The 13,599-nt window shown below is 43.5% G+C and overlaps 1 protein-coding gene across 2 annotated transcripts in view; it reads left to right on the forward strand.

Moving 5' to 3' along the window:
- Positions 1-13,599, forward strand: part of TSPAN5 (tetraspanin 5) — a 175,721-nt gene that overhangs the window by 138,097 nt on the left and 24,025 nt on the right. For both annotated transcript variants that reach the window (XM_086704527.1, XM_025922083.2), the window contains exon 2: positions 4,464-4,514. In XM_086704527.1, the coding sequence (XP_086560653.1) occupies positions 4,464-4,514 (51 nt within the window). The remainder of the gene's footprint in view (positions 1-4,463; positions 4,515-13,599) is intronic.

Genomic DNA, 13,599 nt, shown 5'->3' on the forward strand with positions numbered 1-13,599 from the left:
TCTGTGCCTCCCTTTCTCTCTGCCCCTCCCCTGCTCACACTCTGTCATTCTCTCTCTCTCAAAAATAAACAAACATTAAAAAATTAAAAATAGTAGGATGACTAATTCTTTTCACTTACATTAAGTCTTTTAAAATCCAACGTATTAGTGTACCTCAGCATGCACTAGTCACATTTCTAAAGCTCAGTAGCTAGTGGCTATATTTTAGGCAGTGCTGTCTTCAGGAATTCATATAAAACACAGTACCTAGTTCATACTTTGCCAGTTAACAAATGTTGGCAAAATGATCGTAACTTACTTTAAACACATCAAAAATTGGGTGGTCAAACATTAGTACTGCCCGTTTGCATTCATTGCCACAGGGGGAGAGGCCTCAGATCTGTTGTGGTTTTTTTTTTTGTTTTGTTTTCTTTTTTTTTCTCTTTCAAAGGAATAAAGAGTTGACTTGAATGTTCTTGGCCAATTCCCTGGAGGTTGGCCCCTAGGTTTCGGAATGAGGTCAGTTTGGTGGTTTACGGTCGACTTTTCTTCTGGAGGTGGGAAAGGGGAAACTCAGCGTGCCTCCAGTGCTGCGTGCCTGTCTCTGTTTTTTGGCTCTCTTCTGTTTAATTATTTGAAGCTGGAGCAACTTGATTTTAAAACAAAACACATGGGCCGAGAGTAATTGGGAGGACGTTTGCTAGTGATGTAGTGCTGAAGGTATGTGCAGTTGAGGCCCCGGCCCCATTCTGCTCGCTTAGGTAGTGAGTGCTTTCCTTGACCTCCCATTCAGTGGTTTTTTGTTTTTTGGTTTTTCTTTCTGAAAATTCTTAAACCTTGTTTGGAGAGTCAGAGCAGAAAGTATTAGAGCAGGATTGTAAAGGAAGTTGTGAGTCTTCTTTAAATTCTGAGTTTTCTCTCTCTCTCTCCTTTGTGGAAGATCATTGGTTTCCAGTCTGTTTCTATGATCCGGGAAGGAAAATGGGTTTTCAAAGTGCAAGAGGAGAACTTGATGCAAAGAGGAGAATGTTGACCCGCCACTGAGTTTCTCTGTTCTACATCACTCCCGTTGCTGACTCCAGCCTGGGAATTTCTGTTCTATGGCCGGTTCTTATGTGAAGGCCATGTTGTCATTGTTTTACCTCTTCAACTCCCGTTTGCCTGCTGGCGGCAAGAGTGTACGATGTCCTCCTCATCTCACATGTAATTCTAGCCCAAAGGCCTCTACTTCCTGTCCCAGGGAGGAAAATGGGAATTTATCAGGACTGGTGAGAACATATACTACATTGGCGTTAATCTCCTCTCGGTTCAAGCTGTGTGCTTCTAAGCAAATGCAACTCTGTAAGCCCCATTTTTCTCTTAAAAGGGGGTTAGTAACAGTGCCTATTCCAAAATAAAATTGCTGTGAAGCTTAAAGAGACACTACATACAAAGCAGTAAGCACAGTGCCTGGCAAGTAATAAGAAATGAATGTCAGTGAGTAGCAGGGCCCTCAGCAGTAACATGTCCACCCCAGAGGAACAGCTGACCGTGATGTTCTCTGCCACGACATCCCACCCGTTGCTTACAGTAACTGCGATTAAATGCCACATCAGGAAGATGATTGAACATTTGTCCAAGAAGAGCTTTAGTGTAGGGCATGCATTTCACCGGGACGAGTTTCACATCAATAGGTGTGAAGTCAAGCACTCTGTGATTTCTAGGTCTGATGGGATGCTGTGTATGCAGTCATCACTTGTTACCCTGTTGTGCCTAGGACCTATAAATAGGAAAGTAGCGTGCTGAATTGCCTTATTTTGGTACTACAGAGTCCCAGGTATCTTTGAGTCATTTTGGGGACTGGTACATTTGTTGTTTTCCATCAAAAACATAAAGCGACATAGCACTCCAACCAGGGCCGTAGAGGGGACCTTAGTTTTCTTTTGGGAGGTTCAGAACAACAGCTCTTTCTAAACCCTTTTCAAACCTATAAGAACGAAAGAAAGGGGTCCTCAGTTTTTGCCAAATCAAGGACTTGCTGAAGCTTTTGCGCATGGAGGCTCAGAAGGTATTACATGCTGTCTCACTGCAGAATCAGATAATTGGCGGGAGATTTGGGAAGTTCTTCTAAAAACACAACCAGATTTTCAGGGCAGTCAGCCGTCTGTTTTTGCAGTCCTGCGTTTCCCCTCTGCTCCTTCTGTTTTTCCCCAGCCCCTCTTGGATCCATTAGCCGATGCCCTCAAAGCGTCAGCAACCCCCACGCTTCCCTGCTGCGAATGATGACCTCGCCAGGTGGACAGCTCTCAGATTTCCCCTAAACTGCAAAGAATAACCACCCTCACTCACTCTTGTCTTCTCTGCGCACCCTCTCGGTGGACAGCTTTCCTGACATTTAACTTAATCAAGATGTTAGTAAAATAAACAGAGTGTGCTGCTGTCATCCGATTGAAACTGCTCATTAACCTGCCCACTCTCTTTTCACTTCAGTGTTTGGGAAGGAAATTCACTCAGAGTTGCTATTGATAATGAAGATGAGGAATAAGATGTGTTTTCCCTCATGCTCCGTTACACCCAGTTCTGACTGCCGAGCTCTTAGTGGGCAGACGGCCCTGTACAATGTGTCCTCAAACATGTGACACCCTGATTACAAGACATGCTGCTGGGACGCCTGGGTGGCTCAATTGGTTTAAGCGTCTGACTTCGGCTCAGGTCATGATCTCACAGTTCGTGAGTTTGAGCCCCGCGTCGGGCTCTGTGCTGACAGCTCAGAGCTTGGAGCCTGCTTCAGCTTCTATGTCTCCCTCTCTCTGCCCCTCCCCCCGCTCATGCTCTGTCTCTCTCTCAAAAATAAATAATGAAAACATTAAAAAAATTTTTAATTTGATTAATTAAAAAAAAAAAAGACCTATTTTAGTTAGGTAAAATCAAGAGGGGAAAAAACTGGGATGCCACTGATTTCAAGACCTGTACCAATTTCAGACATGTTAAAATGTGAGGGGGAGAATGTGTATCTTAGAGCAGAGGGAATACAGTGACAACTAACTAAAATGGAAAATCCCTCTGTTACTATTTGCTCCCCCTCCCTCCCTGGCGGGCAGCGCTGGGGGTGTGTGGTTTGTGCTTCCCGGTGCCTGTGCACGTACGGCACAGAGTTGAGAGCAGGCCAAGTTGTGGAAGGCCTCTCAACTGCAATGTAAATCATTTAACTTTCTGAAAAATGGAAGCATCCAGGACTTTTCTTTGGGTCACATTGAACCTGGTAGGATTCTTGTTACTTTCTGAAGACGTGGTAAAGAGTATGTTGAGGGGCATCCTGGGCTTCTGCATGCCCTCTGGGACCTGGCCCATTCTGACGGCATAGACAGAGTCGCCAGCTCTTTTACATTCATGTCCCTGGTCGTCCGTTTTTTTTAGTGAACATTTGGCTTGGACGGACGGGGGTAGGTACTGTTTCCTCTCCTACCCTAAAAGGCAGCATTAAACATTATTAATGACTCTGATTTTGCTCAAGGTTCTGCCTAATTATTATTCTTCATAATTTCAGTGAGTTCTAAGCACCGACATGTCCCCACCCTGTCTTTTAAAAATGTTTGAGAAGTTTTTTCCCCACTTTGAGATATAATTGACAAATAAAATTATAAGATATTTAGAGAGTACAATGTGATGATTCAGTGTACATTGGGAAAGAATTCCCTAGCCTTGAGTTAACGCTTCCATCACCTCATGTAGTTACCTTCCTGTGTGTGGGACATCATTTCCATTTTCTTAGCAAGGTTCAACTTTAGTGTTACCGACTACAGTCACCATGCTTACGTTAGATCCTCAGACCTTATTTATCTTACAACTTACACCCTTTACTACACCCTTGGCCACTACTTTTTTACTGTTTCTATGGGTTCAACTTATTTATTTATAATTATTATTCTTAATGTTTTATTTACTTATTTAGAGAGAGTGTGCAAGCAAGTGCAAGTGGGAGAGGGGGAGAGAGAATCCTAGCAGGCTCCCTGCTGTCAGCATAGAGCCTCATGCAGGGCTCAGTCCCACTAACCGTGAGGTCATGACGTGAGCCGCAGTCAACAGTCAGATACTTAACCAACTGAGCCACCCAGGCACTTCTCAACTTATTTATTTAGATTCCACATGTAAGTGATATTGCGTGCTATTTATCTTTTCTGTCTGGCTTATTTTATTTTGCATGGTGCCCTCCAGGTTGTTGCAAATGACAAGATTTCCTTCCTGTCTAAGGTTGAATAATATTCCATTGCAAATGTATACCACATTTTCTTTACCCAAGTCTTCTTAATGCTGTAATAGCTTTAGTCAAGGTGATTATGGTGTTTCTTTTTCCATAAAAGGCTATTACTCAGATTTTAGGCAAGGCTATTTCTCAGCCAGGTAAGGTGATAAAAGAATTGGTTGAAAACTTTATTTATATTTGTGTTAGTAAAAACATGGCATCTACCCTTATACTTAACGCTATCTTTCTTTCTTTCTTTCAGTTTTTGGGAATAGCATTTCTTGGAATTGGACTGTGGGCGTGGAATGAAAAAGTAAGTTGAATATCATGAAAATGCACACATATTGGTCGTTAGAGGCTGCACTTTGCCTTACATGTTGTCTCCTTTCCTCTTTGACAGCTGCAGAGTATAAAGAAATGTGGTTCTTTAATGAAAGAAAGTGTTCTTAGAAGATAGTGTCATATTTCAAAGCCTCTTCAGAAATGAAGGCTAAATCAGTCATCTTATCAAAATAATTACAAAAGTAACAATACATGTGCATAACATCAGTTAGCAGGAGATGTGCGTTCTTGTGGAACGTTTCCTCGCTCTGGCACAAGAATTTCAGTAATGCTTATAAATACCACTAAACCACCTGCAGCCTTCTCTCTTTCTCTTTTAACCCTTTGGAAGATTACTCAAGCCGTAAAAGATGGTTTTTCTTTTTAGTGTGAGCATTATGTAATAAGCTGTTATTAGCATGTTGTATGAAGGAAGCTGTATAAAATTCATGTTTGAATATCAGATAAACTTAACGTTAATAAGAATGTGAATACTTGTCTGCTGATTGAAAGTATTTAGTAATGTTCGAAATTTAGATACAATATAGTAAAAGGAAATATCTGGAAGTACAGAGTGGCATATTGTAGGCTACGGTGAAGATACAATGTTCTCAATGTTCTCGGCAGTTTATGCTCTAAGCAACACTCTCATGACCCGACCTCTCTGTGTCCACTCCTCTGCCTTACTTCCCATCAGCACCTTTTAATTGTTTCTTTACAAATTCTACTGAGGCTAAGCACTGGAATTCAGAAATTAACGTGAGCTTTTTTTCTTCCTTCTTTGGAAGTGAAATCGTTGGCAGCGTTTTATCACCCACCTTGTGAGAGTGAGGGAGTGTATGGATCAGTGAAAGCTTGTAAACAGAGTTTAGCTTAAGTTTTCCCAGAGGACCAGTCTGTTATCTCTTTGGTATTTCATCCTTTGAGCTTGACCACAGCCTGAAGCCAAGAGTTTCTGTGAGATGTTCTGTGTATTAGGAGAGGAAAAACTAAGAAAGTCCAGCCATCAAAAGCCCCTCGGATGCCAGTAGGAATTTCTATAAGTAAAAAATGGAAAAAAAAAAAAAATGTTCAGATAGACCGCATCAAATAAAACTCATATTCTGAGTTTTGAAAGTGAACCATCCTTTGTTTATTTGCAGACTACTTATACAGAATGTAAAATGTTTTACAGAAAGTGAACCACCTTCCAGCAACATTCTGAGGCAGGCCAGTGACGAAGGGAGACAAATTAAGTTCCCAGAACAGACATTTCCTCTCTAGAAACTTTTATGTTGAATACATATCTTCTGCCTGGTCCCCTTGTAGGCTTGTAAGTTTGTATTGGTGGAATCTCAGAAATGTTACTTTTGAAGCCTTCTGATTGGTTAATGCCAGATAACACAGCTTTTTATAACTCTCCTTTAATAAGAGTCCATTTCTATCTGATTTGAAAAGATGTTGGAAGGCATTAAATGAACTAATTGTCTATTGTGGCAACAAACAGACCATTGGTAATTTGGGAGGTTTTTTTTCCACTTTGTGAAATATAATTACCTTTTTGTTTCATCAGTTACCCCAAATGTCTCTTCTCTGATAAAATGACAAAATTCTAAAGCTGGCAGTGTCACACAAATATCAGAGCAAGGGAGCGATGCAGCCTTTGGGTAGGGTTGAAATAGCAGTCCCTTCTTTGTCAAAGCCACTACCAGTGAATGGAAAGTTTCTCTGGAGAGCTGAAGTTACTTGGCCAGCCAGCCAGCCAGCTACTATGTAGCAGAACTTCACCAGCTGGGAATAAATGGAGGTAGCAGAGGGTAAAGGACTCATAGCAACCCTCTCTAGTGAACTTTGGCCACATGTCTGGCCCCTGGGCGTGGGGACACAGCAGTGAATGACGTGCAGTCCCTGCGCTGTGGAGCTTGCATTCTTGTGGGGCCCTGACAATAAGCAGTTAACTGGCTGAGGACTTCTTCCTACCACCTTGGGTGCTACCTACCACGATGCTGGCCACCTTGGGTGCTACCTACCCCGATGCTGACCACCAAGGTCTCTCGAACTGCAATGGACCCATACTGGTCTCCTTAATTCCTCAAGGGACTTCTTGAAGATGTATGTCAGATAATTTCACTTCTCTACTCCAGCCAGCTGATTTTCCATAGCTTGCTGCAAAACATAGAGTTGATACAATCCCCGTTGGGCCCTTGCCCCAGCACTGAGGCCTTTTTGTTGCCTGATGGCATCTGTGCCTCTGCCTTCACTGGCCCTGATGTAGACACTGTCCCCTCAGGAGTTTCAAGGGACCCCGAGTGCTCTTTGCCTAGCTATCACCAAGCTCTGATCCAAGTCCGGCTCAAATCACCTTCCTATGGAACCTACCTGACCTTTCGCCTCCCTACTATGGACCTGTTTCCCCACACCCATGTCCATGTGACATTCTGTCTGTCTCACTTCATCCTTTCCTGTCTCCTGTCATCAGACCTTTCATGACATGTCCTCACCGTCTTGAATTGTGCCTGACACGGACAGACTCTGGGGAAATATATTTTCCAAGAAGTAAATTCGAGAAGAGGGGTGAACAATAAATCAAGGTCTCAAAGAAGGTACAGTGGGGTTGGAAGGGGGCACATAGGGAAGAAACCCACCTGGGGGGAAGTGGACCAGCAGGAAGGAGGGACAGGTAGGGCTGCAGTCTTGCCCATGGTGGTCTGCAGGCTTTGTTCTTCCCCATAGCCTTCACACCCCTACTTCTGGGTTACCTGAGGACACTGGATTCAGGGTGAGCACTAAGCAGGCCCCTGCACTGCCACCATCAGAGCACGCCTAACATGAGGCCGTGGAACCCAAGGTGATTCAATGGGTGGTCGCCAGGCCACACTACCAAGCTGCCCCTCCTGCTGAGCTTCCTGTCCCCACAACCCCCTCCCTCCCACCCTGTCTTCCCACAACCCCCTCCCACTGACTCCATTCCCATTTTACTCCTCCCCCCCCCCCAAACCCGCCTTTGTTCAAGTACTGGTGAGTGCTATCAAGAAACCTAAGGTATCTTTAGAGAGTGGTGAGAGAAGGGGTCTCTTTTAGAAAAGGATGGTTGGGAATGGTGTCCCTGTGGAGGTGGCATTGGAGCAGAGACCCGAAGGAAGTGGGCAGGGTCTGCAGGGTACTGGGGGAATAGCATTCCAGGCAGAGCGAATAGCAGGTGTGGTGGTCCTGAGTCAGGGACTTGGGGTTCCAGGGAACAAGAAGGAGGTCAGTAGGACTGGAAGGGAGAGAGCAAGGGCAAGAAGAAGATGTGGCAAGAGGGGCAGGCAGAGAGGTTAGAGCAGGCAAGGTCCTGCAGAAGTTTGGATGAGAGGAAGTCACCAGGGCATTCTGAAGTTTGATAAGGGAGTGTCCTGATTTGGCTTTTTTTTTTTTTTCTTTTTTCTTTTTTCTTTTTTCTTTTTTAAGTGTCTGGCTTTTGTTTTAAGATTGCTCTGGTTCCTATGTGGAATAAGAGCACAGCTTTGAGGCTAAACAGACCAGAGTTCAAATACTGGTTCCTCCATTTACCATCGGTGTGACTTTGGACAACTGTGTTAACTTCTGTGAGATGTCCTTTCCTCATTTGTGCATTGAAGACAGTAACCACCTCATAGGCTTGTTTTGAGGACTAAATGAGATGGCCCCCAAGAAGTGCCTGGTATAAAGTAAATGCTCCTTGTATATAGGGCTGCCTCCCTTGGACGCATGACTATAGCATGGGGAGGAGCAAAATGGTGGCGTTGGAAGCTGCCTCAAATTTTAGGAGAGTTCAGGCTTTGATCTATGGAGCAAAGAATTGGTTTTGTTTGGAGGTCTCTTAAGGAAGATATGATCTGCATTGATCACCTTGGTGACTGCAAAAGCTTCTCTGTCAAAACACCTTGGGTTAACTTCTCACCTCTGATGGGATGAAATTTTGAGGTGAACCACAGTTGGCCAAGGGTGGTGGGTAGCACGCACCTGCTGAAAACACCAGCCCATGAATCAGTGAGCTCCCCCCAGTAGGGATGTAGAATTGGTAAATCTCCAAACTGGTTCGGTCCCAGCTAGAAGGACCAGATTTCCACTGGAAGGATGAGATTTCTTTAACAGACAAGGCTTTACACATTTTTACACATTTTTAGTGACAAAAATTATTACCCCCTTGTGCATACATAATACCAGGCTGAGCCTTAAACCTAGGGCTAATATTACCATTGAATATTAGACATAATAATGAAATAATCCATTTTATCTGAATTCCAAATTGACTGTGCAAAGGATAACTGTGTCTCCAGGGGAAACTGGTTTATGTGCAGATTTTCAGAAATCATAGAATCTGCTGTTTAGAAGGAACATTAACAATTATGTAGCATGAATCACCTCTATAATAGGCTTGGCAACATCCAGCCATAATCAACTTACTTTTTCAGATAGCATTTATTGAGCACATAGCACGGGATTGGGTTCGTACTGGACTCAGGATATAACTCCTCAGAGAATTTACAGTCTAGGAAAGATACACACACACACACACACACACACTACTATACAATATATAACATTGTAATATATGCTAATTTGGGGTGTATATAAATTTAGCAATTTCTGTGCCAAAATACTCACCACTTCTGTCTCTTTGGGTTACTTTTACTGTTGGAAAGACCTTCCTGCTACAAAAGTCGAATCATGTCTTACTAGTTTTTACTCCTTGATTATGGATCCACTCTGTTGGATCCCACAGAGCAAGTCCTTCTACATGTTGGCCCTTAAGGCATTCAAGGTGGAGGCCTGGTTCCTTATGCGTTTTGAGCTAAATACCTGCTTCTTTTTGTGGGTGAGGAGTCCCTTCACCATCTTGGTTGTGATCCCCTGACCTCTCTCTAGTGTGTCCCCTGTACCATTGAGAAGGTGCTTTAGGGGGCATAGGAGGTGTGGCTGGACTATGTCCCTTTTCTCATCTGTTGTCAGTGCAGTTTGAGATCCTGCTGTTGATCACTGGGAGTCCCAAGTTGGTCTCAGATCCAACTAAGTTTACCCTGTTCACCTCATGTCTGGCTGATTTTCAGAATCAAATACATTTACCCAGCTGTCATCCAGCACATTCCCCATTCCATTGATGTTGGTTTTAGCTGTACATTTGGATCAAGCTTCTCCCTCAATTCTTTCTTCTAACTCAGGCTTTCCTTTAGGTCCTTGCCCCCCCCAGTGCCATCTCAGGGAAATTCTGATTTAGTAGGTCTGGGGTAGACACTGGGGTGCTCTATTTTCACAAGCCTCCTAGATTGTTCTGATTGCAGTCAAGTTTACTTATCACTGATAAAAGCCACTTCTATGTTGAGCAGGCCAAGACAGAACCCAATGACATGTTACTGGAAATTTCCTTTGGGGTTGACACTCATTCACTTATATGTGCCCTTGGGCATCATCAGTCAAGCAATTTCTAATCCATCTACTTGTCATTGCATCAGGCTGTTTTTCTGTTTCTTGTTTTTGTAGATAGACTATATCCTTCACTTTATCTCTGATTAACCAGCCTAGGGACTTAGTTGAACCTAGTACTTTCTTACTGGACCCATACTGGGTCCTGGAGCACATTATTTTCTCATCCAGGAATTCATAAACCCTGTCAGTAGAGCAAGTACTAAGGCATGGTTTATCATTTCCCCCTTCTAGAAATGGTTTTCTTACTTGGCTTCCAAGATATCCCACACTTCAGTTTTTCTACTTCATAGGCAATGCTTTCTCATACTTTGCTAATTCTGGCTCACCTCTCTGACCTCTAAATTTTGGAGTGCCCCAGGCTCGGTCCCAAGACCTCTTTCTCTGTCTTCACTCAGGCTCTAGGAGATCTCCTTCAAGTGTGGGACTTCAAACACCATCTGTCACTGATGATTGCCAAACTTAGATCTCTGATCTGGACATCATCTGAACTCCAGACTTGTATAGCCAATAGCTTACCCAACATCTCCACTTAAATGTCCAGGGGCTTCTGAAACTTAATCCAAAACAACACTCTTGATTCCCCTTCCCAAATCTGCTCTTCCCAATTGCAATAAATGACAACTTTCTCTTTCTACTTGCTTGGGTGATTCTTCACACTCTTCCTTCTTTTCTTCTCATACCACATTCAGTCCATTAGCAAACAGTGTTGGCTCTACTTGGAGAATATATGGAGAATCTCATGTCTTCTTTCCACCTCCACTTTTATACCCTGATCTAAGCTGCTACCACATCCACGGTTATTTCCCTGCCTCTACTCTTGTCTCCCTACTCCTATCCCAGGTCCATCTCCATGAAGCATCCAGAGTGATCCTTTTAAAATATAATATAGAATGGCTAGTATCAAAAAGACAAGAAATAACAAGTGTTGGTGAGGATGTAGAGAAAAGGGAACCCTCGTGCCTTGTTGTTGGGAATGTAAATTGATGCAGCCACTGTGGAAAACACCTATGAAGCTTCTTCAACAAATAAAAAATAGAAATACTAGATGACCTAGCAATTCTACTTCTGGGTATTTATCCCAAGAAAACAGAAACACTAATTTAAAAAGATATATATGCCCCTGTGTTCATTGCAATATTATTTACAATATCAAGAATATGGAAGCTAGACCTAGGTGTCCATTGATAGATGATAGGATAAAGATAGGATAAGATTGTGGTATGTCTATATATAATGGAACATTACTGAACTGTAAAAAAAAGAAAATGAAATCTCACCATTTGTGACATGGATGAACCTAGAGGGTATCATGTTAAGTGAAGTAAGTCAGAGAGAGAAAGACAAATACCATATGATTTCACTTATGTGTGGAACCTAAAAAAATAAAACAGACTCCCAAATACATAGAACAAACTGGTGGTTAGAGGTGGGGGGAGCGGGGAGAAGTTAGAGAATGAGTGAAATAGGTGAAGGGGAGTAAGATGCACAGACTTCCAATTGTAAAATAAGTTACAGGGATGAAAAGTAGAACATGGGCAATATTGTGAGTAATATTGTAATAACTTTGTATGATGACAGATGGTAACTAGACTGTTTTGGTGATTATTTCATAATGTATATAGATGATGAATCACTATGTTGTATACCTGAAATTAATATTTTATGTCAACTGTACTTAATTTTAAAAAAATGTAAGTCAGATCCTATCACTTCTTTGCTCCAAACCTTCCAATGAGCATATCATCACTCTCTGAGCCGTATATATGGTGCCCCCCTTACTTCTGGGACCTTCCCTGCTGCGCTGTAGCCCCCACTGACCATATTGCTGTTTCTCCAAAATCTCAAACATAACTCCCCCACCCCAGCCAGGGCCTTTGCGCTTGCTGTCCCCTACCTGGTATGCTGTCCCCGAGAATTCCACTTTGGCATGTTCCTTACTTTCTGATCTCTGTCCACAGGCCTTCCTGACCTATTTAGAGTAGCTACTCTCCCTCTTCCCTGGATTTTTCTCCTACCTATTTCTATAGGTTTTACCACTTTCATGCCAGCAAGTGTGTTGATCACACACTCCACTAAAAAAGCAGCTTTGTGAGGGCAAAGACTTTTGTTTCCTGCTTCACTCCAATACCTAGAACATTGACTGGCATAGAGCTGGTGTTCAAAAAATATTGCTTATAAAAGAATGAATGAGCAAATGAACGAAGCAAGCATTCTTTTAAATCGTAACACCAGTAGGGTTCAGTTACACAAGTCTGAAGTTGCCCCAGATCTCTCATAAGCATGTAGTGTTGACGGGTCTTACAGCATAAAAGCAAGTAGAATTACCTATGGTTCTGTCTGATTTGATAATGGTACAGTGTTACAAACAACAATAAATCCATTAATTCTAGATGTCGGGAAAGAAAATACACGTTCATTTCTGGCATGAAAATAGGAATCTTTATATGATTGCCCCGTTTCGTGGAGAAATGAGGGGTACCTTTCCTTGTCCATTTTGCTCCCGGTGTGTGCTTCTCACTTAGTGTTCAGGTGGGGGTGCGAGGTGGAGGGATACATCACTAGTGGTCACAAGGGGGGCGCTGCAGCAGAGTTGTCGAGGGCCAGGCAGAGACTCAGCTTCTTGGAGTAGGAAAGTGTCGATCCCTGGCCTTCAGTCAAGGCCCCCGTGGCTGCCTGTGTCCCCCCAGCACAGGCGCTGGCCAGCCGGGCAGAGGGTGCAGCCTGGGCTCGTGGGACCTGAAAACCTCTTGCGGGCAGGAGCTTGCCTTCTTTGCCCTTTTATGCTCCATTCTGGCTGCTTGCCTCCTACACCACATGTGCCCAGAACGTATTGGTGAGCAAATGAATGAGAACACTCAGAGGACCCTTACATACTGTAAAGACTGCACCGGACAAAGTAGCTCTTCATGAAGGGGTTTTGTTTTCACTTCCATGACCTGTGGATCCCTAGGGTTAAACTTTGAGAGCTTTCAGAGGTGGGTAAGCTGAGGCCCAGAGAGGTTACACTGGAAGTCTGCCCCCCCCCCCCCCCCCCCGTCCTCCCTCTCCCTCCATTGTGCTAACCTGCCTGGGCTCTGCAGCAAGCATCCTGGAGGGAAAGTTGGTGGCAGTCCTGAGCTAGTAGGGGAATGGGAATTAGAACATCTCAGGCCTGGACTGCTTTTCTCTCTGGCTTTCCTGCGGGATGGACAAGAAGGATTCTTTTTCCTGGAGGCTTTCCCCTGACCACTGTTTCACTGTAAGTCTCCCTTTAGAACCTTCCAGTTACTTCATGTCATAGTCATTGACATGATTGTTTTCCGAGACTCACCTTGGAAAAACTGCCTCCATTTTCCTGGGAAGGAAAATCTGAGACCAGGAGATTCAGTGATTCAGGCAGTTCATAGCAGTGGCGGTCAAGTTTCCATAGCCAGAGGGAGGCAGTAGGTGTAGGTGGTTCCCCAGATAACTGGAACAGAAAAATGCCTGCTTTGGCTTCAAAACTACTTTAAGGAGACATTTCTGAGATGCTGAAAATACTTCTTTGGAGATAGCATTTTATTGACCGAAACGTAGTAAATTTGTCTGCCTCTCTCTGTGTTATCCAAGAAATCCTCTCAAGTTCTCTGTTGTAGCCAAAAATCTGAAAACCAGACAGCTCTTTCTCAGTA

This window comes from Puma concolor, chromosome B1, assembly GCF_028749965.1.
Source record: "Puma concolor isolate L17-30 chromosome B1, mPumCon1.1.hap2, whole genome shotgun sequence".
Taxonomy (NCBI): Eukaryota; Metazoa; Chordata; class Mammalia; order Carnivora; family Felidae; genus Puma; species Puma concolor.